The 25,015-nt window shown below is 35.2% G+C and overlaps 1 protein-coding gene across 1 annotated transcript; it reads left to right on the forward strand.

Annotated features, from left to right (window-relative positions):
• Window positions 1-1,021: 1,021 nt before the first annotated feature.
• LOC111506326 (probable cytochrome P450 4s3) lies at window positions 1,022-23,082 on the forward strand. The gene is made up of 7 exons (XM_074184570.1): window positions 1,022-1,216; window positions 7,703-7,900; window positions 11,684-11,869; window positions 13,690-14,066; window positions 16,522-16,753; window positions 18,373-18,552; window positions 22,490-23,082. Exons 1-7 carry the CDS (start codon window positions 1,063-1,065, stop codon window positions 22,654-22,656), a joined length of 1,494 nt encoding a protein of 497 aa, XP_074040671.1. The 5' UTR covers window positions 1,022-1,062; the 3' UTR covers window positions 22,657-23,082.
• Window positions 23,083-25,015: the final 1,933 nt, after the last annotated feature.

Below are 25,015 nucleotides of genomic sequence, written 5' to 3' on the forward strand. Positions count from 1 at the left end.
AAGTACCTCTGTTATTATCTACAGTGTGTTTAGATATATAAGAGATGATATTATTTATTATTTTATCTTTATTGTATTCGTTTGAAAATGTTGAAAACATTGTTTCGAAATGGATTCGAACATCACTAGATATTTTTTACTTCTTTGAAATATTCCAACTGGCATATTTCAAATTCAACACATTGTAAATATAAATTTCTAAAATGTTGAAGAATTTCAATTGATTTTTGTGGGTTGATTACCAGCAGAATTTCATTTATAATTTTGTCATATCCAGTCATTAGTATTCTTAATTCACAAGGTGTCTCAAAAAAATGAGTCAAAAATCCAAAAAAAAACAATTTCGTGAATATCAGTCTTAGAGTATTTTCCATGTGACACAAAACGATGGAAAATTCAAAAAGCACTATTTTGGTGAAATGAAATACTCTTACTATATGAGTATACTGTTTGGAAATAGTATTTCGTATGTTTTTTCGAAGATTCGTCAAAAGAAACAGAAACGAAGAACGGATTAAAATGGTGGGATAGGGCAAAAAAAATTATATTTTCAATTTAAGATGTTCGAAGACAAACAGGTTTTGAGTAATGGCGTAAGGATACCTTCAATTGAATTTATTGGAGCCTCCGGAGACACCCTACATTTTGTTTTATGAAAGAGAGGTCATTGACAGATCAAAATCTACAGATGATGTGGTGCTGCAGATTTTTCCCAGTTTTCCGGCAGCTGAAAAAGCAAATGCGCCACTGGAACCAATGAAGTCACCCCGCAGCGCCAATTAATTTTTGTTGTTTCATAATTTCATGATTTGTGTTACCTTCAATTGAATTTTGCAGTGTATTTGTATTGCACCACCTTCATTTCATCGTTGCACATCGCATACTGCAAAAATTCATTATCTGAGGACAGAAAGGACTGGTTTTCCCAAGTGGTAGCTCCTTCGAACGAGGTCTGACAAAAAAACCAGCCCGTCACTGGCTCGTTCGTTTCAGCAATCTTTTATATAGCGAATAGTTATGAGATTCTCGTTTTAAAGTTGTGCAGGATCTCGCATCGCCAACATGATCATCGCGTTGTTTTCATTAGTGGGTGTTGTTCTTTTTCCATTCCTCTACTGGTACTATGTGGTCTATGTGAAATTTCGATCGTTTCGGGCGCTGCCAGGGCCGAAACCCATTCCTATCATCGGCAGCAAGATTGCTAATGACAGTGTTGGTGAGACAGTTTTCCGATTAAGATGTAACTGAGTCTACAATAATTGAAATCTGAAAAATCTATTTGTGACAAAAATGAGGATACTCAATCAAATTTCAGTAAACCTTGGCCGATGAAATCACATTTCTTCATTTTATATTATAGATATATTCCTCAACAATATATTCTGTCACCATAGCAAATGCAAATAACAAGGGTTGTTTTTCTGCATTCTCCACTAGGTAACGGAACAGGTTGAGTCATTGATCTTCTGTCAACTTGAGCTTACTGTTATGGACAATTTTGTCTTGATATTAGGTTGTTTCAAAATTTTTCCCTTCTGATGTCATGTGTTTTTGTAGCTTCATATCTCAATAAATATTAATTTTACTGTGTCGTGGTATTCACTGGTATACATTGGAGAAACAAATATGAAAAATATATTTTTTATTGACATCTGAACTGACGTTGAATTAATTCATCCTTATAGAAAATATCATTCCAGTGCTTTATTGACAGCATACCATTAATAACAAAGGACGCAAACAAGATGATCGAAAACAGACCTAGTTCTGAAGTTTTGGAAATTTTTATTTTGGAAACAGTCTGATTCATAACAAAAATAAACTATGTATATTTTAATATTAACATTTGTTCACAAAAAGGATCTGAAGCTTTAATAACTTCTAATTATTATATGTGAGCGCTTTTGATTGCAGGCTGTGCTAACATCTTCATGGCTCTACTCAAATTGAACGTTCAATATATATATATATATATATATATATATATATATATATATATATATATATATATATATATATATATATATATATATTTATGTTAAGTAGATGATATCTTGAGGTTGCAGTCAAGGTCAAGGATGAAAACTCTTTGCTAGTTTGTCAAGCTTTCCTTCTTCAGGACAACTGAAATGATAATTGTAAAAATATATGTATAAAACGTTACAGATATAACTCACTCAACATGAGATTAATATAAAAAATTAGCAGCAAATCGAACGAAAAATAATTTGAAAGTTAATTTTGACATGAATCAATTAATGACAATTATTTGTTGATAGGTAGGTAGGTAGGTCTAAAGTGAGTGGGTCTATTCGACCCACCACCGCAACCCATAAGGGTTTATTATGGCTCACACCTATTCACACTCGGCCAAATAAACCAAGCTTCTTAACGAAACCGATTAGTTTGTATGGTGAGTGGTCTTTCAGGTCAGATGGTGAGAGTACGGATCTGCCGAACTCAAAGAATCTGATTCGGACCCCAGCGGGGCAGGCACAAAGTATATGCTTTGCAGTTTCATCATTTTCCAGACAGAGGCGACACACACTGTCTTCCGACAGTCCAAGTCTCTGTATGTGATGATTCAAATGACAGTGACCTGTAAGAAGGCCTGTTAGACATCGTAGTTCATCCCTACTGTAGTCCAACAACTGTTTGGAATCAAGCTTCGAAGGGTGAATAAACGCCTAGGAGTGAGCCAATCCAGGAAGACTCTGCCAGAAGTCCATAACTTTTCTTGCCATCCAGGTGTTGGGTGTTTGTTTGGCAAAGCCCAAAGCGATGCCAATGACAGGTTCCAGACCAGAGACAATCTGTTTAGTCTTTCTATCGAGGAGAGTCTTTTTTGGCAGTTTGCTACCAATTTAGACGTTGCTCGGTGGGAGCCAAGAGCTTCCAACGCCGCTTGACTGTCCAAGAATATGTTTATTAACTTGTGGGTGAGGTTGGATTTATCCAATCTCTCCGCACACAATTCGATAGCTTACATTTTCGTTTGAAATACAGTCGCATAAGTTCCTAGGCAGGTAGATAACTCTGTCCTGGTTCTGCGACTGAAAACACCTGCATCAGAACCGGAAGGTGTTTTTGATCCATCTGTGAACCAACAACTATCTGCTCTTAATATTTCTTTCTCCTGCAAGATCCAGTCCTCTCTACTATTTGTTGATAACAAAAATAATAAATTTGTTTTATATCAGTCAGTTACATAATGGATGAATCAGCATTACTAATGCTGTATATATATATATATATATATATATATATATATATATATATATATATATATATATATATATATATATATATATATATATATACTTGGCAAGTTGACTTGGGTATCACACCAATAGGTGGTTCCACTTATGTTTCGCTTGCGTTTACGCAGCTATTTTTATCAAAAACTTTCTTGGTTTTTTTGTCTTCAATCGAGGTACTGACGATGCCCGATAGGCTGAAACAGCTGTCTACCGGTGGTTCTCAAATTAAAATCAATATGGGAATGATCAAAAAGTACTTATAAATAAGTTATATTGAAGTTGTCTTTTGAGCATAAAGTAATATAATCACAAAAAATATAATTTCGATATCTGTGGATTTTGAATTTTTTTTTCATCTACCGTTTGTTAATAATTTTTGGTGGAACACGAATCAGCAAATATTTTCTGAAGATATACGTATTGGGAAACTCTACATTATATAACATACTATTTGTAAGCTGGGATCTTCAATCTGGTAGATTTTGACAGAATTTATTTTAATTTATTTTGCTATCAAAATAGATGATCTACTTAATGCTCTGATCCTTCTTAACACCAACTCGTGAGAACCCTCAAATATTTGTTCTCGAAGCCTTTCTCAAGGTCACCTGGTACCAGTTTGTTTACTATTTTTGCATCTTTAGATGCGTTAAGGCTGGATAACTGGTTTTCCTTTCCGAATTAATTTTGTGTAATCACTTTTACGTCAACTACCTTGAACGCATGTTAATAAATATGTCAATGGCCATACTGAACTCAGCATTCTTTAAATTGTTTAACTTTTATGTTTTGTACAGTGTTCTGCAAAGTTAGGGTGTGTATATAATCGACAGATTCCGGTTTAATCAACAAAATTATCTCTACTGAACAAAATTTATAGAGGAAACTTATGTTTTCAGTAATTGGTTATTCAAAAGTTTTAAAAACATTTTCAGGCTGGAGATGAAGTTTTATGTCTTTCTCTTTTGAGTATAATACTTGAAAGTCACTAAAGATTTCTGACAAAAGATAATTTGGCAAATATACCTGGCCTTTTTTTCAAAAATCTATATTCAAATTCTAACATTTTTTTGGGGTGAAATTTTTTCTGTTTGGCATATGAAAGTTTGAAAGAACCAAAATATAGTCACGTATCCCAAATATAGTAACGTATCAATTATTCATGTTTTGTCTTTAATTTTTTTTCTACCCATTATCATTAGCCTATCATTTTTCAAAAACCGAAATATATTTCTGATTAGTTCACCATAGTGAGTTCTTGAAGATGGATACACATGGGGATACATTAAAAAGTATTGAAGTTATTATTGCAATTTCATTGTTTTTGAATTACTCAACAACATGAAAGTGATAGATAGTACATCAACTAAAAAAACAGCTGTTTTCCATAGTTTTTGTGTTGTAATTGATTATTTCATCCTCCTCTTCTGAATATGAAAACTCATATCTGATGGTTTACAAACATATTTAATATTTGAGAATCTGATGAGAAATACGAGCCGAAAATTTCAAGAAAAGCTTTTGTCTTTCTACTTCACAATCATTATACAAAAATATGGGAAATTTCCAAGGAAAGGAAGAAAAAATAACTACAATGAAATTTGTTTATGAAGATATAGTATAGGTCAGTCGTGTCAAAGATACGGCCCGCGGGCCGCATCCGTCCTCCGGGCGTATCACTACGGCCCGCGATCGCACTGTGTCACAGAAAGAAGCTCTTACCTTGACAAGCGAGTTAAGTACCTATTTAGTTCTAGTATACAACTCAATCATAGACAGAAATGCCATCTCTTAGCGACATGCGGAAATACTCTATTATTTTTGTTGAGAACTATAGAATCTTCCACGCGCTTCGAGTCTAGATCAGAACCTTCCTTATTGATATAAAAGGAGTGAGTCTGTTGAGTCGAGTAGTCGAAGCGATACGTTCAGAGAAGGATTCTAGTTGTAATGTAAGTTGTAAGTAGTTGTAACTTCAAGGTCAACAATCGATGTTAACTTAAGCTTAAACTGGGTGAAGATGCCCTGAAATCAAGTTTTATTATTGCATTAGAAATCGCGAAGAGATCAAAACATTTCACTAATGGTGATTTTATTAAAAACTCTATGTTGAAACTTGCCGATGTTTGATTTCCATTTCAAAAGTCGATAATTCAAAATATTCCGCTGTCAAGAAACACTGTTGCTTCAAGAATGAATGATATATCTCAAAATTTGGTTCTTCACCTGAAAAAGCAAATTGAGGAATTAACAAATTTTTCACTGGTTGTTGACGAGAGCACTGATACTATTGATATAGCTGAGGTTGCTGTATTAACATTAACTTTGAATTAACTGAAGAACTATTAAGGTGCGTTCCTTTTCTTTTACAACTTTGATATGATTTTTAACAACCGTGTATTATATACCATATAATTAAATAAATGAAATGTTATAATGATTCAGTACAAATTTTTATTTGAATATGGCCCGTCTACACATTCTAAATTTAATATATGGCCCTCTGGAAAATTGAGTTTGACACCTCTGGTATAGATCATGTACAGACGTTTTCTTCAGATACATACGGAAAAATCCGCCTTGAGACAACTTCCATATAACTTTTTCCTATTTGGTTTGTAACTCAATCATTCATTATCGAATAGCATAATTCAGAAAGAAAGAAGCCCTCCAGTTTGTGTCTGAAAGATACTTTTTTACATGACCTACACATCATTGTGAAGAATGTATTTCGAAAATAATTGCTATCTTCCTTTCTTTGAAAGATTCTCACATTTTTTGTATAAAGATGGAGAAGTAGAAAGCCAAAACCTAGCTTTTCTAAAAATTGATTTAAACAGATAACTGTATCATTATAAAGTGAGGACGTGAAAAGTTCTTCCCCTCCCTTCAGGTAAAGAGGTACTACTTTTACTACATTTTGGCATGAAATTATTGTGGTCATATGGCCTAGTGTCAAGAGGGTACCATAAACTTTTTTTAATATAAAGGGGGTCACGTGGCTCCTGGTTTTGAAGGCCTTCCGATTCTCTATCCAACACCGCTGTGTTTGTGAAAATATTTGACGAATAAATTATTTTAACTATTAATTGCACCAGAATTTTAACTCCGTTAGTAATTCTGGTCGAGAAGCCAATTTTTTGTGTATTGGTATTTCAAATTGCCGTTTTTGTTCCATATTTTTATACCTTAGTTATTCTGCTGGTGACTCCAAAAAACATTTCATTTCAATGTCAGTGTAATATTGACGTTAATCATATCGATATTTTTGACAGGTTTCATAGGTTTCAGCATTTCATTATAATTTTCAAATGCCTCGTTCCCGTCCTTTACAAGAAAAATCCGAACCAATTTTAATTTACGCTGAAGCTAGGCGTGATTACCATGAAGCAGAAATAATATTCAATGAGCGCTTTCCAAATAATCCAATATCTCGTCAGTGAATTTCAAAGGACTGGTTGCGTAACGAGGGAAAAAGGATCCGGACGAAAATCTGTTTCAGAAGAACAGCAAATCGACGTTCTGGCAGCTGTTGTTTATAATTCGAACAAACAACGAAAATGGTAGCCACGGACTGTAGCGTACCTACGACCACTGTGAAAAATATCTTAAAAAACACAATTATAAATTAAAAATTCTGCATCAATTAACAGAAGACGACCCTGATGTAAGACTGCAGTTTTGTGAGGTCATGTCTGACCCCATAACCCAAAATACCAGTTAAATTAAATCTATTTGTTTTAGTAATGAAAGTAAATTTTTTCTAAATGGAACAGTAAATAGACAGAATGTACGTTATTGGTCAAACGTAAATCCGCACGTTTTTTTGAGACGGTCACACTCAAACTCAAGAGAAACGTATGAACTGGTATTTTGAGTGACGATATCATAGGTCCAACATTTATAGCAGAAAATGCAACTGGGCATCTATATTAAAATATGCTTCAAAATCAGACCCTTCACAGTATTCAAGAAGTAGTTGGGGCAAACTCAAATGAATTTACCATGTATGTTACCTGTCTGAGAATGGCTTAGCAAGATTTTTCCTGGTCAGTGGATAGGCCGACGTGGCCCCATTCAATGGCCAGTTAGGTCACTTGACATGACACCTATGGACTTTTTTTCTGTCAAGAAGCGAACGGTGAACATTTCAAGCACTTGTTGAAATATTTGAAATTGTTACTTAAAATGTTGTCGCAATTAAAAGTACGTCCTTCAAAACCAGGAGCCACGTGACTCCCCTTTACATAAAAAAAAGCTGATGGTGCCTTCTTAACACTAAGCCACGTGACCACAATCATATTTATGCCAAAAAGTAGTAAAAGTAGTACCATTCTACCTGAATTTCACCAGACTTCGATAGCTTGTTCCGTTAAGTTAAGGGAAGGGGAGGACTTTTTACGTCCTAACTGTATATGAGACTGATGGAATTTAATTTGCAGGAATATTGGTTGATATGCAAAATCTCTACGAGCGGTATAAACCAACGTTCGTCATATATACAGGGCCCCAGGTTCGTGTCGTGCATTCTAAACCAGAACATATACATTATATTGTGACCTCCAATGCTCATACAACCAAGTCAGACAATTTTGATGTCCTCAAAGGTTGGATTGGAGAAGGATTAGCCACCAGCAAAGGTAAAGTGACAATATTTTTTATTAAAATCATTATTTTCTAGAAAATCATCACGGAACATTTTCGAATGTAGTAGAACTGGTACAAGGTTATGAAATATACCCAAAGATCAAAGAGTGTGAACTTTCAAGACCGGATATAACTGTGTTGAAGCTATTTTCTGGATTTATGGCCGTGGTTTTTATGACTGATGTTTCATCTACCACTGCGGTATACAATATCAAAGGCGATTAGGTAAAGGGCGTGGCTTTGTTTCTCTTAATCGAATCAAATGACCTTGTTTGTGCTGCTTGTTCGTGAATGTGACCTGTGCTGCTGTCATTGACCGTATTAATTCGAATAACTTGCTAGTGCTTAGCTCTGTTATTGAAATTTTATCCAGGAAAATTGTTTGGAAGATTTTGATATTGCTTATGTTATGAAAGTTTTCATTATTCCCTAAAAAATCGTTGAGCATATAAAATAATTAGATTCATTACATCTGAGATTGACGTAATCATTTGATTGCATGGCAAGTTATTGATATGGATTTTGTTAAACACGCAAATGTTGTTAGTTTTTCGGTATCAGAAGAAGGAGATAAAATAAACACGAGTAATTCTTAGAATATGTTCAACAAATTTAATTAACTTCTATTGCTTGCGCAATTCGAGGACGTGACAAATGTATACAAAATAAAAAGTGATTTTAACAATTCTCTTATCAAATATATTTCATCATTCGATACTCAAAGTCATATACATACATTAATCAATTCGCCAAATTACTTCTTCTTCAGTAACGTAATGTGTATTTTATATTCATTATCGAACATAACTCTTTTTTGAATCATTGTGTTTTTGAAAACAAAAGAATCAAAATTACTTTCAAAAATTAAAGCAGTGACATAGCTATTTTCGGAAGAAGTACATACCCAAAAAAACAGTGTTTGTATTCTCATAAGGTAGAATTTAGTGACTACCTGGCCGAAAACTATTGTTTTCCAGGTGTATCTGTGACACTTCTACAAAATATTTAAGTGTATAAGCCTTATCATGGATCATATTTCTTGTAAAATCGCAAACAGTATATACCTTTGAAAAGTTAACAAGATTGATAGATATCAACGAAAGACTTCCCAAAGGCTCTATCTTAGGTCATTTGTTGTTTCTATGATAGTCCAACAATATTATTATATTATGTAATAACACTATACTCAAATGCTATTTCTATCCTCTAGTTAGATGATTTCGTTGAACCACTGAAAAATCAATAAAATATTTTCCTAAATAGAGCAGACTCACCTATCAACAATTGTTTACGTGCGTGTGACAAATTACGTGAAAAATTGAAAGAAATATTTGGATCTATTCAATAATATGACATGGGCAAGTGATATCAGGTATCTTAGAAATCTACGAGAGCCAGGCTACAGTTTTGATACTAATGAACCTGAAAGTGGCATCGATACTGGTTTGGCAGAACTGAGGAAATTGGTGGAGAGATACAGTTTGACTATATATTGGGAGCCAAGGCAAACAGGTGTGACAGTCAACAAAAAATGCAGTAGCCAGGGATCATAAACTCCATATTTAGGCTTCACCAGCTGTGGGATACCTAAATTTTCAGTACGGAAACAGATTAGGAGGTGGGTCCATGAGAAACATAAATATTACTGGAAAAATATACCCGGGAACACGTAACCATACAAGAAAAGGACTGAAGAATTGCATTGATGAAGTAGGTATCGGAACAATTATAGGGCTACTCACTAGATACTGTCAACTGACAGGACACCTGAACAAAATATAGCTGTACAACTAAACCCTCAGCTGCAATCAATTTAATGAAGGGGCAAAGGAATCTTGTCATATTTTATGAGGATGTTTCTCAGTGGATTATGAAATTATGAAACAACAACAAAAATCAATTGGCGTTCCGAGGCGACTTCATTGATTCCAGTGGCGCATTTGCTTTTTCAGCTGCAGGAAAACCAGTAAAATCCTACAGCACCACATCATCTGAAGATCTTGATTTGCCAATATCCTCTCTAATAAAACAAAATGTAGGGTGTCTTCAGAGGCTCCACTAAATTCAATGCATCGCCAGAAAACTTAGTGACACGACTATCGTCAAACTTAAACCAGTCCGTTTCGTCTTTGACCAAGGCGTAATAATGACCAGATTCAACGCCAGAACCACAGTGAACAATGACTGCATGAAGAATATAATAGCGGTCTGCTAGATTGAAATGTTCATCTATTTCGAACCTTCGAAAGAGTTTCTTGCTTCCGTCAGAGGTTGAGTCATGTTTGAAGATCATGAATATTATTATTAGATTGACTGGTGCCCCAGCTATACTTGTTTCCTTATAACAGTAGTTAGTTTGGCGCATATTAAGCAATACAGTCGATCATCATCTGTTAAAATTTTCATTTTCAGATGACTTAACAATAAGCTTTGCACGGACTAGTTATTAGTCATATTAGGAAACGCTAGTTGAAGTTCCAGAAATTCACATACATTTTTGCTACCTCTTGAACATTTACTACAAAGTAAACAAGTGGGGATTTTTTCCAGTAAAATATTTTTTAACACAAGACGAGATAGATTGTACGGATTCATTCAATATATTATATATGGCGTAGTTAATTTTATAAACTTTGTACATTCTATTCTATTGTCTTTCGCATCCCTAAGTTCAGTAAATCCTTTTTCTTCTCTCTTTCTGTTTGATTGTCTACAGTATGTTTACAAATTCAATGATAATAATAATCGATTTTATATAGTATTCAATATTACATAATAGGCGAAGTTTAGCTATAGCTACTTACTTAACCTACTATGCATAATAAGTAAAGATAGTAAATTGACAAAAAAATTTAGATTGTTTGATGGAACAAATTATTAGACGTATACAACAAGCAACACAATTCAAAATGAAAATAATTTGAGTCTTCTGATCACATATGGAATTTTGCCTTTAGTTTCTTATGAAATGTGAATTTCAAGAATTGCATGAGATCTTTAATGATGGTGTTGTGAAAAAATACAGCTAGAAAGGAAAATTATTTTCTGAACGTGGCTGACGAATGACGAGGGATGTGTAGGTTTTGGTTAGTTCGACGATTGAGGGAATGTCAATTTATTGAATAGAGTTACAGGTATTTTAGATGTCAGTACTGAATAAGTGATGTTGCAGTAGTTATATTCACTGAGAACGGATATTGATACCCGACCGAGGTTCGCACGAGCTTGGGAAATATGTTGAAATTTACGTATTCCCAAGATTAAACGAACACAAGAATTTTGCACACTTTGTATTTTATATTGATTAGCCAAATCCAAGACAAAGTCTCTATATTTGATGATTGATAGGATACGCGATTGGGAAAGTAGCTTTTCTGTACTAGGGGACAAGCTTTGTCTATGTGAATAAAGTACTTTGAGGGGGCCATATGATTTAATCATAAGCTGTTTTACACATGCGTTTCCGCATGTGTTCCCGAAGGACATGGCATGGCATTCAATAGGATTCAGTTTCCAATTGTGTTTGTTCGATAGAGTGTTTATTCCTTCGAAGTCATCATTTATTTTTTACTATAGTATAATATAACTGCGTGTCATCCGCAAATGTTTAATTTGAGAAAAAATGTCTGCAGTGTATAACAAAAATAGGTGAGGGCCAAGAATTGAGCCTTGAGGTACTCCTGATATAACGCTCTTCAGAGGTGAACTACTATTTGATACTAAATTATTCATGAAATTGTCTAATTGATTCTTACAAATATGCATTTATGTTTCAGGAGACAAATGGAGAGAAAGAAGGAAAATGATAAACCAGTCATTCAACATGAATCTCATGGAGAGATTCATGCAAGTTTTCAACAGCGCAAGTGACGCTTTGGTGAAGAATTTAGAAAAAGAATCTGGAAAAGACTGTACCGATATATTGAATTATACCAACTTTTCTGCTCTGGAAATTGCTTGTGGTAGGTTTTTAAATTCACAATTATAATATGTCGAACGAATCGAGTATGCGATTGAATATTGTTGATCACTTTTATCTACGAAATGATTGGTTCCGTGGCAAGAAGAAAATGAACGAAAGTTTTGAATAACATAGAAATCATAACTATAACTGCAACCTCAACTTTGACTTGCAAACTATCCTGATGAGAATTATGTTAATTAATATTGCGAGTATTTGGCCTTGGGGCTTACCTATTTGAATTGAATGCTCTAAATATGTAATAAAATATATGTCATCATATCATTTAGATCATTTTTGGGAAAGAAAGTTGTTGGCTTTCTACTACTCCATCTTGATACAAAAAAACATGGGAATCTTCTAAAGAAAGGAAGAAAGCAATCAATTTCAAAAGAAGTAACTCCATACATAGATGTGTAGATTATGCAAATAAGTAACTTTCACACAAACTGGAAGAAAAAGGCCTACTGAAATAGCTACTTCCATATAAAGATTGAATTACAGGAAAGAAACATTCTTCCGAAACAAATACTTTTGAATGAACACTGAAGTATAGAAAAAACACTTTTCTCTACTCAGTTTGTATTCCAAACATTCGTGATGAAACTGAATCAGATATCATTCACAGGATTTCTACACAATATTCCAAATGAAAGGTAAAAATTTCACTCACATGGAACGCTGTCATCCTCACTGGTAGACATCGATATTTCGCCATAAGGCACAATTCATTCATAAATTATGGTTTTATGTCACGGAATGAATTTGATCTATATTCATGTCATCGATGACATCGTAATGACATTCATCCGCGTATTTGTTTCCAGCCAAAAATAATCTTGTTTGAATATTCGTTAAAGTATAACCCTTTTCAATTCAAATTTAGATAATGTAAGTAACTATATTTTCCATTTTTGTAACGACTTGGCTCCATCTGCTATATACTGGCATCTTTAGTAGTATGATATTGTTGGCCAAAATGAATTAAAGAATATAACTTTGTTTATAACTTTTCTCGCTTGCTACGATATCAACCGATCCTTTTTTCCACTATCGATATCAACATATCCTTTTTTCTTCATTTAACACGAATGAAATAAGTGACAAATTCTTTTTTCGAGAGTAGATTCTCAGATATACTGAGATTCAAAAACTGCCCTAATAAAAAATCAATGAATTTGTTTCAGTCTGTAAAACATTTGTCATTAGAACGGGTAATTTGAACTCTTGAATAATAGGTATATGTTTTCATTTTATTTTCAAAACGTCATGTGAATTTTTCCATTATTTCAGTATGTAATTTAATTTTCTGATAATATTATTGAAATCATTCTCACTACTTGTGATGCACTGTTTGAAACCTTTGGTGTAGTAATGAATATTACTGGAGTTTTTTCACCAAACCATTATTTTAACACCTCCACATGTGTTTCGACCACCAAGTGATCATCTTCAAGAGGAAAATTAAACTGATCTTCAAGAGGAAGATCAAACTGATCTTCCTATCCTGATAAAAGAAATAAATGAATAAGTGCGAAATAAAACTTCCCGTTTTTATTTCTTATGATGGTCTCCTACGGCTACATCCATTAATTTATTGCTTTGAATAAAGTTTGGAGTCATTTTTTGAGGAACGTCATCTGGAACAGACCCAATTTGTTGCTCCATGGGGATCATATGTAGGCTTTTGGGAGGCATAATCATACTTCTTATTCCAACATGTTGCAAGTATTCCCTTATGATTTGGGTAGTTTAGGTTTTCGTATGATCTTTTCAAGAGGGCTTCAGCCTTGGAATAACATTTTCTATTATTTTTTTTAGAAAATCTTATGGGTATCAAACTGAAACCGGAAGAAAATGCAGCGGAAGAAGAATATATTGAAAAAACTAAAGTGATGTTACGAATAGTCGGCGTGAGATTCTTCTCCTTTTGGCAACGATTCGAAACGATCTTTCTTATGTTTTCCAAGCACAGCAAAATCTATTTGGACTATGTCGGTACGCTGAAAAAGTTCACGCTTGATGTCATCGAAAGACGAAGCAAAACTTTCAAAGAAGAGAGAAAAGAAGTTGGTACTGAAAACGATTTTGGGATAAAAAAAAAAGCTGCTCTGATGGATATATTGTTGGAGGAAAGTGAAAGAGGCACGCTGACGTATGAAGATATCAGGGAAGAAATTGATACCTTCATGGTAGCTGTGAGTAACAATTTGGTGACTTTGAATATGTTTCTACTAAATTAGAAATTCCCAGTAGAAACTTATATACAGTTCGTTCCAGATAAAACGGGCAATCTTGAATGAGTCAGATGATATTGAGACTATACAAAGGATACAAATTTGGGTAGATTTTCGAAAAAATATAAAATTTCCAATTTCGTTTTAATTTTTTTGGCGTTATTCACCTCCGAGAAACCATCACATTTTTTTTTCTAACGGGTCTTCCAGGAAAGTAATTGTCATTTATTCAGTCTGTTCTGCCAACTCACCATGGACGGATGAAGCATTCAACAATACGTCCGAATAATGAAATTGTTTTATCAAAATGGGTGTTCTGTTCGAGCAACGCTCGTCCTACCGAAAGAACTGACTATTGGCAATGTAGTGGATAAATTTAAGTCTACTGGTTCAGGAAACCATCGACCAACACCCGTACGTCAACGTACGGGTGTTGGTCTGCCGAAGCATCGCTGCTGTCTGTGAGAGTGTGCAAGAGAATCCGAGGCAGTCGATTTCACGACGCTCACAAGAACTCGGCCTTTCGCAGACCACAGCTTGGCAAATTTTGCATCGTGACTTGATTCTGCACACGTAAATAATTCAACTGACACAGGAACTGAAGGTAAACGTAGACAACGACGTGTGTTCGCTGAATAGCCTCTGAAGTATTTGGTAACTGACCCTAATTTTCGTCGGAAAATCATCTTCAGTGATTAGGCCCATTTCTGGATGAATGGGTACATGAACAAAATTGTTAAATTTGGGACGATACTCCAAGCGAGATACAAGAGTGTCCATTGCATCCCGAAAAAGTCACTATTTGGTGTGGATTTTGGACTGGCGGCATCATCAGTTCATATTTCTTTGAGAATGACTTTGTCCAGGTCATCACTGTCAATTACGAGCACTATAGGTCGATGATTTACAACTTCTGTTGACACGAGTTAGATGACTTGGATTTGACCGATTTGAGAGCATGGCCATCACACGTGGAGGTGATGTGAACTGGCCACCAGGATCATGCGATTTGACCCCGTTAGACTTTTGTTGTGTGGTTTTCCTATGTCGCAGGTGTATGCGAATAAGCTACAAAGCACATCAATTCTCAAAGCCAACTTAACACATCGGAAAAATTCAGCCTGATTCATGCGCCAGAGTCATGGAAATTAGGACGTTTCGGATGCGCTCCACCCAGAGATGCCGTAGCGGACATTTGAACGATGTTATATTACACACATAATGGCATCGATAGGTATTTCAAACGAATAAACATTTTTGATGACATCTCACATACACTTTGTTTTACGAGTATTTGAATATAGGAAGCGCTCAATGAAATACTCAATATATGAACTGCAAAAAAAGAATTTTCAAAATCTGAAATGGACATATTTTTTTTTTAATTTAACCGCCTTTGTATTTCTTATGGATTCCGATTTTCCTAATCTGGTCTCTTCTTATCTTGGAAAACAGTTATATTTTATCAGTTTCCGTTTTGGTGTAACACTTGACCTCAAAAGATTCAGAAATATCACTATTATAAACAGTAGTTAGAGGAATAACCACATTGACATTCCGGAGGAAATTAAATAAGCAGAGACGAAGATTGCATCATGAGTTGTAAACCGCAGGAATAATAAACTATGAATAGTAACAATGGACATATAAAAACAAAAATACAGGAAGCACCCTGTGATGGAAAAAGTCCAAAATTTCTGAAAATTCACCCAATTAATAATATTATTATAATTTTATAATTATCTTTTATCACCTCCACACAACCATATTTATTCCGTTCACCCAACATTTTTGGAAACTTCAGTGACTACTTGGAATTGTGACAAAAATGTGACAAATTTGTTTGAAATATATAATCAATCCATTTAAAAATATTTTCAATCTTCTTCATTCCCAAAACTGAAAAACATACCTGAAAAACACTCATGATTCACAAAAAAATATTTGACTGGTTTACTTCGCTATGACTGCCGTGACTAAATTGAGACTGGTGCCTACAGGCATTCCATTTTTTTTTGAAAACTAGGGCGAAATTTCTGTAGCTCTATCAACTTCTCTGATCTCCACTCTCTAGCTCTTAATTCTTCTCAAAATGACGATTCCATGATGATTCGTCGTTGACTCACTACCTGCTCGAGAAACAAAACTCGTATGCAATCCTTTTAGCGCTATCAGTAGGTAGTTCATGACAATATTATTTGATTTTTTTGAAATTTCAAATATGATTATTTGAATAGTTCTTAAGAAATGGAAAACACAAAGGCGAAATGTTAGTGAAGACGCAGTTTTTATTGTCAGATCGTTAAGTCTGACCCATCGAAACTTCGTTGGTCTATGCCAAAACGTAAATGCTGGTTTCCTCGAATGTTTCAAATTTTTCCATTACTCTGTGTACATTTTATCCATTTTTTTCTAGGGTCACGAAACTTCAGCCGGTATATTATCTTTCGCCTTATTTGAACTCGCTAGACAACCGGAAGCTCAGCAGACTTTGTATGAAGAAATAATGGCCATAGCTCCGGAGGGAGATATTTCCATGGATCAGCTGAACGATATGCAGTATTTGGAATGTGCTGTCAAGGAAGCCTTACGGATGTATCCTCAGGTGCCATTCATGGAGCGACAAATAATAGAAGAATTTGAATTAGGTATGAATCACTACATATTTTGAAGTCCTCCGTCATATCAGTCTCTTTGTCTGAACTTGATAAACTACCGAACAGAGTGATTCCATATGAATTGTTTAAAATATGATGATGTATTAGGAAGTCAAGGTGAGCTTTTATCGAAGGCGCTGCATAACCTCTTCGAGATATAACATAATAATTCGCTAGATCATTTGATGTTGCATAAAAAATGTCGAGGTAGAGTATGTCCACCTCTTTAGGATAGCTCACACTATTCATCTCAATGTTTAATAAATGGTCACATCACAATGATAATTGTAAAGCTATATAGACGGTACATATAAAATATATTCGTGAGTTGCCTTGAGCATTTCATAGATATTATAATTGCCATTCACACCATATAATTCAAATTATTATGTTAGAGATATCGCGACATTAAAACTATTGTGCAAGAAAATAAATTCAAGAGGCCTGACAAACCGATGCGATACGTGTAAATAAGAAAGAATGTAATCGCGTTGGTTTGTTTTACGTAGTGGATCATTTTGAAGGTTGAGGTCGTATTTTTGTTTGTTTTGTATTGTTCAAAATTAAAATTGAAAGTAGTAAACATATTTTTTTCTGAGTGAATAATATCAAAAACCAGGAGTTGATATGAGACCTTAGATGTTTTGAGATGTTCCTGAACTTTCTGAAATATTCCAGAGTTATAGAGTCGAAATTTACATACGTATATTGTCGAAAGCACGCCCTTCAGATCATAACGAGAAGCTCCATCTTCGATGAGAAATAGAGGTGTACCACAGTATATAATTTTCTTGAATAATACACAATGATCTGGAATGTTCCAGACTATTTCTGAATATTCCATAATGTTCCGGAATGTTTTGGAAATTCGTAGATTGTTTTCGAATACTCTCGAAAGTTCTGAACTGTTTTAGAAAATTGTAGAAGGCACAAATTTCAGACTTGTACATTCAAAACCACCTCTTTAGAAACAGGAACATTTTTTGTGTCATTTTTTATTTTCTTCATCTTTGAAAGAGTTGATATTGCTTAGAAGTCTCAAACACATTCAAATTTGATTAAAGTCTTCAATTATCACTTGATTCAAATGACTTTCTCAAAGAATGGCTCCATTCGTGATTTTCCTACGAGCTGTCAGAAAAACCATACTATAGACATAATTGATAATTATTGACACAACCTATAGTCGCAAACGATTGTGTACCTATGATACACAAATGAATCATAACTTCTAACTTCTGTTCAACAATGAAAAGACTTCTAGAAAAGCACTGGATGATTCAGTTTTGACAGTTTTGACTATTTCACTTGAAATAGTGAAATATTTTGCCATGGACTTTTCTCATTGTCAACTTCCTTGCATTTATAAAAATTGAGAAAAATCCACATGAACTTGTCTCCATTAAAACTAATGAAGCTCTCGTGTTTTGTAGAACTTTTTTCTGCGCCTTCGATCGAACTCATCACTATTGAAAGGACTGAAAGGAGCAAGGTTCTGAACTTTATGCCGTTTTCATGTATTTCAACCTCATTTTTTGAAAATATTGTGTTCGTTCCATCGTAAGAAAAAATGTATGTATTTTATTTGTATTGACCATTCGTTTTTCTAGATGGAATCAAATATCCCATCGGTACAGTTTTTTCAATTCCGATAATCAACATGCAAAACGATCCAGACCTGTTTCCAGATCCTGGCACATATGATCCTTCGAGGTTCTTGCCAGAAAATGCCGATAAAATACCGAAATATAATTACCTGCCTTTCAGCGCTGGACCTAGGATATGCATTGGTAAGGAAATTTCTGCTGTCCTGTCACCATTCTTCATCATGTTGTTGCTTTGCTTTTACCTGTTACCATATAACAGCATAGCTTGCTCAATTGCAACTTTGAAACAGGTTTTCTGTAATGACGGTGATCCTTAAAAAATTAATTTCAAAATCATTAACATAGGAATTCATGGTTAGCGCCTTTAGTATTCAGTCAGTTTGAACATCAATTTTGAATCTGAATGTTCAAAAAAAGTCTAAAGAGTCTCACACTGCAGATTTGAATTATTTTTTTAGTCATATCATTCAATGCAAAGAAGATGTTCATTAGAATCATTATTATATCATGATATTTAGCGTTGAATATTGATTCTGTTTATATCGTTTGGATTTTCATGTCCTTGAATATCTTTGATTATGTTCACTATCAACAATTTTATGATAGTGATTACTGGAAGTGTTGAAAATCAGACTACTGAAATCTGTCAAATAATGCAAAATAGTTTCTTGGTTAATTCACAATTTTCCGAATGACGATGAAGTTTACCTGTTGTTGGAAGGCAACCTATTTAAAATCAGAGCCAAGAGGGATTGTTCATTGTTTCTAAACATCGTGGTTTCATTTCACTTGCTCTCCATGTGTTGGTTCTGGCTCTACTGGAGTGAAGCTTCCTTTGGAATGGAGTAGTCCACGTCTGCTTCCTAGTAACTTGAGTTTTAGTATTCTAACTCAGTTCAATGAACTCTTCTTTGAATTCATTCTTCCTGGTATTTGAATGAATAATTTTTGGAATCAGGTCTCCCATTAATTTTTCTCTCGGGATACATCCGGATGTCGAGCTAAAGGGTGCTCTTGAGAGTTGGAGTTTCAGAGACCACATGGTGAAGTTCTGATCCAAGGTTGCAGAGGAAACCACCATCCTTTGAAACCTAAAAGAATTTTTATGCAAGATATACCTGAAGTGAAAATAACTAAAATACGAATAATGAAGAAAGATATACAGTCCAGGACAGTTATATCGTTGGAAACTAGAGCCCAATACCAGACATCGTTTTTTCTACCCACCATAAGTCTCGTCAGTGGTGCTTGGCTGAGCCATGAATGCATTGCTGGACTCAACTGTCCTTAAGAAATAATTCTGATTGAATGAAAGTGATGAAATCTCCCCTTACGAAGATGCCATCTACTGGATCAATAAAGAACTCAGTTCTTGAATATTCAAAATGAACGTGGTCCCGAAGGCGATCAGTTGCAAGTTAGTAGTTATCGACCGCCGACGAGATTTGCCCTCTCTGTTTTACTGCAGCTTTAACTGCAAGGCCACAATTTGAGCCCAAACACTACGCATTTATGTTTGGACGCCAGACAGCGCTGTTTCGACCAGTTATGACATCTTATGGTTTGCTGCTATCGCTTTCAGAGAAGACTTTATTATAAAAATCTACCTTTGATACCATTCCATTTGGCTTATACACTTTTCCTCGTTAACTGGAATAATAAAGCCAAATACCACTAATACGAGGTGACATTTTCAGAAATCTTGTCAAAGATTTTGAGAACACATCCATCCATAACCATCCATATGTACATGAATGTAATGCACATTTTTGAGATGTGATCAGTAGATAATTATTAATATATGTAGTTTAAAATAGCATTGCTTAGCTCAGTTCAATTTTTATACTAATTTTCATTAGTGTGTTTTTGAAGTGATGGGGCTTCACGCCTTTCTCTCACGCAGAGTCAGCGAAATGCAGGCTCCTCCTCTCTCGTCGAAAAGACAATCATTCTCTGTATCTGTAGAGTAGGGAGGGTGAGTGTGAGCCCACAGCACTTAGGCCACATGTGATCCATTGTACATCCTCCCGAAGAGTTGTTCTCCTAGGTCATCGTTCATCCTGTCCTTTCCAGGAAGGTGGACAGGTCACTGGGAGATATCTCCTCTATATCAGCAGGTGTAGGCCAAGACTGGCCGAACACACACTCTCTTATTGACGATAACTCCGGGCACTTGCACAGGACATGCCTGACAGTCTCATCTTCCTGTTCACACATCCTGCATAGAGGTGTGTCCACTAGCTCCATATTATAGAGGTGTTTCCTTAGTTGACAGTGGCCAGTCAGAAATCCTACTATCAGGCGTAGATTTTACCTGGTCATCGCCAGATATTTCTTCGGCGCCAGCTTCCCAGGGTCGTACAAGGTGATCCTGGCAAGATTGAATCCTTTGATTCCATCCCATGCCCTTTAACCTACCTCAGGATAATGTCATTATCTACCAAGGTTTTGGCTAAATCTTGGTGACACTATAGTACTAGCCCTGAGGTTATACGTTGTCTGTTCAAGGCTAATAGGACTTGTCTGTTGTCAGTGCAGATTGTTATGTTTTTGCCAGAAATTACTTTCTTGGTTATTTCTTTTGTGGCGATTGACATACCAGCCAGTTCTGTTTGGACCACGCTGGTATTTCCTTCCATTCCCCACTGAATTCTTATGCTTAGTGATCTGGAGTACACTCCACATCCTGAGCTTTCTCTGGTTTTTGAGCCGTCTGTATAAATCCGTATTGCATTTATATCATCTGACTCTATGTTCTACTTAATTTTTATTTTGTAGGGTTTATTAAACACAAACCTGGGTTCAATTGCATCGCTTGTTGCCTGCAGCAGAGGTTGCGCAGTAAGCGCTTCCCGCCATAGGCCCAGCCTCAATTGACCCATTCCTACCTTCAAAGTTTACACCAGCTGTGCGCAATCGTACCATGGCCATTAACGCAACCTCCTTAACGTACAGATCCAGAGGGGTCAGACCCTTATTAATTCCATTGCCGCGGTTGCTGTTGTTCTCATGGCTCCTGTGATGTTTCAACAAGCTAGTCGCTGTATTTGATATAATTTTTGGATGGCCGTTGCTTGTAGAACTTTCGGTCCCATATGGCTCCATACGTTAACATAGGTCTTATTACTGCATTGTAGATCCAGGTGACCACACAGGGTGAAAAAACCCATGCGCGTCCCACTGTGCTCCGGCATTGCTCATAAGCCACGTATGCTCTTTTTGCTCTACTCTGTAGATGAGAGAGATGTTAGCTTCCTGTCGAGGACAGTACCAAGATATTTTCCTTCTTCAGGGAAGTTTAGTTCGCTTTTGAAGATTTTGAAAGGTTTTAAGCCCGTTAAATTACTTTTCCTGGTGAAAGGACCATCTCAGTCATCTTGGGATTGATCGACAGTGAGTGTTCCTCACACCATGTTTCTGTTAATTTGAGCCCATCCAGTGTGTTTACAAATTTGCCGGACTGCAAGATAACTATATCATCTGTGTATGCAATTGTGTAGAATCCATTTTTGTTAAGGTTAAGGGTATCCAGAACTATGTTCCAGAGAAAGGGTGATAAGACCCCTCCCTGTGGACATCCCCTCATGACCAGTCCTTTCACTGTGATGTCTTCTTCATAAATACTCATTGCTCTTCTAGATAGTATCTTGAGTATCCATTCTCTCACTTCCACGGTTACATTCCTGGAGTGTAGTTGCTGGGTGATTGTTGGAAAGTTGTTTTATCAAACGCTACCTCGATATCTATGAATATACCCATGGTGGACGATCATTGTTTGACAGTATTATAAAAATCTAACCAGCAAGCACGTAATATTCTTTCATTGTGTGAAAATTGACTTGAAAATAATGATACTAATTTTGTGTATGTACATTTTTAGAATCATTATTTAATCCTACGAAAGTAAAAATTGGCTTATTGTAGCTATAATATATGGACATACACAAAATAATTAGTGAAAGGTTTTATTTATAAATAATCTTTTCTTATATTATCATATTAATATATATAAAATTCGAGTAATAACCTAAGCTTTTCTTAGATAGTTTATCACTTCTGTCGGGCGTACCCAGACGCACATGTATTTTTATTTAACAAATTGCGACTATTGAAATTTCAGGTTACAAATACGCCATGTACTCTGCAAAATGTTCGCTTGCCAAAGTAATCAGAGAATACGAGGTGCTTCCCGTTCCAGGATTCAATGTCCAACTGGAATTCCAAATAACCCTCAAATCTGTGACGGGAATCAATATCAGATTGAAGAAGAGAAAACACCAACGATAAGGACTAGCAACATGACGTTGATAGTTCATTTTTCGAAATTTTTAAAGATTATTTTATTCAAGCGAAGAATTTTCAACGAAAGTTGGAAAGGTCTATTTTTTGTGACTGTGACTATGAACTTGATTCAGAATTTTCATGCCAGTTTTGAAGAATGTTAAGAAGTTTTTTTTTAATATGAGTTTAGTTAAGTTAGATTTCAACTTCTTCAACGATGTGAAAACAGGCGACATGTTAATATTGTTTTAAGAACATGCCGTACTTGAAAGGTGCTATTTTATCGTCATTATTTCTCCATGCTATAATTACAAAAAATATTTGTTGTTGATTTGCAGTTATGAACTTTTTTTTATATCAATGTAATTCTTACGTTTGAAATGATGATTCATTGGTGTAGGGGCAGAATATTAAATGGATCTTCATCAGAAAGTTTATTTATCATTCATTCCCTTTAAGACAACGAGTCGTATTGGATACTCATGTACTTCGAGGAACTAATTAGAAGTTTAGTAAATATTATAACTTCCTTAACAAACGGTAATTGTGTTTGTGCGCTTGATTAATATATTGATTACTTAACCCTTTGAATTTGTTCGGTTCGTCTTCTTCATTAGGCGAGCTTTGCTTTAATTAACTGTTTTATTCCAGTTTACGTTTTCGCTCGATCATGTACTGAAAATAATAATGAGGTTATGATTTGCGATGGCGATGAAGATGATTCAGTTCTGATGTTAATTTATTCATTCTATTTATTCAGTGAATTCAAAAAAAATCAGGTGATGATCTATAAATATTAACCAGTATTCAAAGTACGCATCTCAACAGCAAAAGTTGGACGAATATCTTTTTGAATATGAAGATTGAATAAATTTGAAATAAATGTTGAAATTATTGAAAATACTGAAAATATTCGAATCGAAATATTTGGTTGATTAGTTAAAAAAACAAAAGTACTGTCATAAAATGAGCAAAACTGAGTAGCAAAATTTGTGAAAGGTTTTTGTATGGTCGACCTGAGGAAAGCCAAGGTCAGGCGCTTCGATGAGCCAAAGTCTTCAATGTTGTTGAAGAAGACCCCAGGAATTGAACTATCCTATGTTGCCGCAGGAAGTGCTCTCTGCGACTTTTATATGGGTCTTTTGCTGAACTGGTCCAAACTCGGTGACAGAGTTGTGATCACCTCGTTCAGTGACGAGAACTAATCGATTTCACCAGCTACTCGGGCAGCTGCCCTTAAGAGGAATCCTTCAATTTCTGCTCTCTCATTGTCGCGGATCATGCAGAGAAGGGATTACGAACTCTCAACAAATTTGCAGATTCCTTCCAGTACCATTCTGTTATGTAGACACTACAAACTCAAAAGTTCAGTGCCTCCCTGTTGTCGGGGGAAATACAACCGATTTGGGATACAAACTCCCATTATTATCATTAATATCATCATTGTACATCATTGTACTTTTTGTACAAAGGAGATATTTTTTATCAATTGTGGCAGAATAATGGTAGTAACATCTATAAGGAACTGAAAATATGATTGTACAGCTCCAATGTAGTAACCGATAATGAGATGAACTGGATGCTCTAGCGTAGATTGAACCCAAAGCAATCTCTGTTTCCGAACACCAGAACTGCAACGCTTTCCTAAGCATTCGTTTCATCTATCAAGTTAGCGTCTTCAGGAAATGAAGACTAATATCGGAAACGTCAACTTGGTAGGTGATACGCACATCGCATTGCAGGTTTGGTGTTTGGGAACAGTGCTTCTTTTCGATGGTAACCGATAGTTATTGACTCCTATTGTCTGGGAATACTGGTGAATTTACACACGTAAACTGACAAATATTACATGTTAGGCAACATGAAGAGCTAACAATAGTTCTTAGGAAATGAAAAACTTTACTGAAGTTCATGACCTCGGTGGATAGCAAGTTATTTCCATGAAAACATCAGAGCATAGTTATTCAATTTCCAGCCAGTTGTCCTGGTGCTATTTCTTGAGTTCAGTGACAGAACGATGCTGTAGTACCGAAAATCAACAAGAAGTCCACAGTTGAAAAAAAAAATAATACGCTACAAAAGGTTATGCATCTGAATAGACTCAGGAAAGCGAAGTTTTACAACTTTCCATTTTGATAAGTCTCAGTGACCTGGGTTCGATATGGAGTAGAAGAAAAATTAGAAAATAATCTCCAATTATCAGTTCATATCTGAAGCGACTGCAGCACTTTTCATAAATGAATGAAAAACTTATGTATTATCATATCACAAGCACCTTCTTTCTTTTTCCTATTGGCGAGTTTCCAACACAAAATATATTAATCAATCAATTCATTTTGCTGGTTAGTCATACATAACTCTCCAC

The sequence above is a fragment of the Leptinotarsa decemlineata genome, unplaced genomic scaffold, assembly GCF_025532065.1.
Source record: "Leptinotarsa decemlineata unplaced genomic scaffold, Ldec_3_MD MMD2_tig00026354_RagTag_RagTag, whole genome shotgun sequence".
In the NCBI taxonomy this organism is placed as follows: Eukaryota; Metazoa; Arthropoda; class Insecta; order Coleoptera; family Chrysomelidae; genus Leptinotarsa; species Leptinotarsa decemlineata.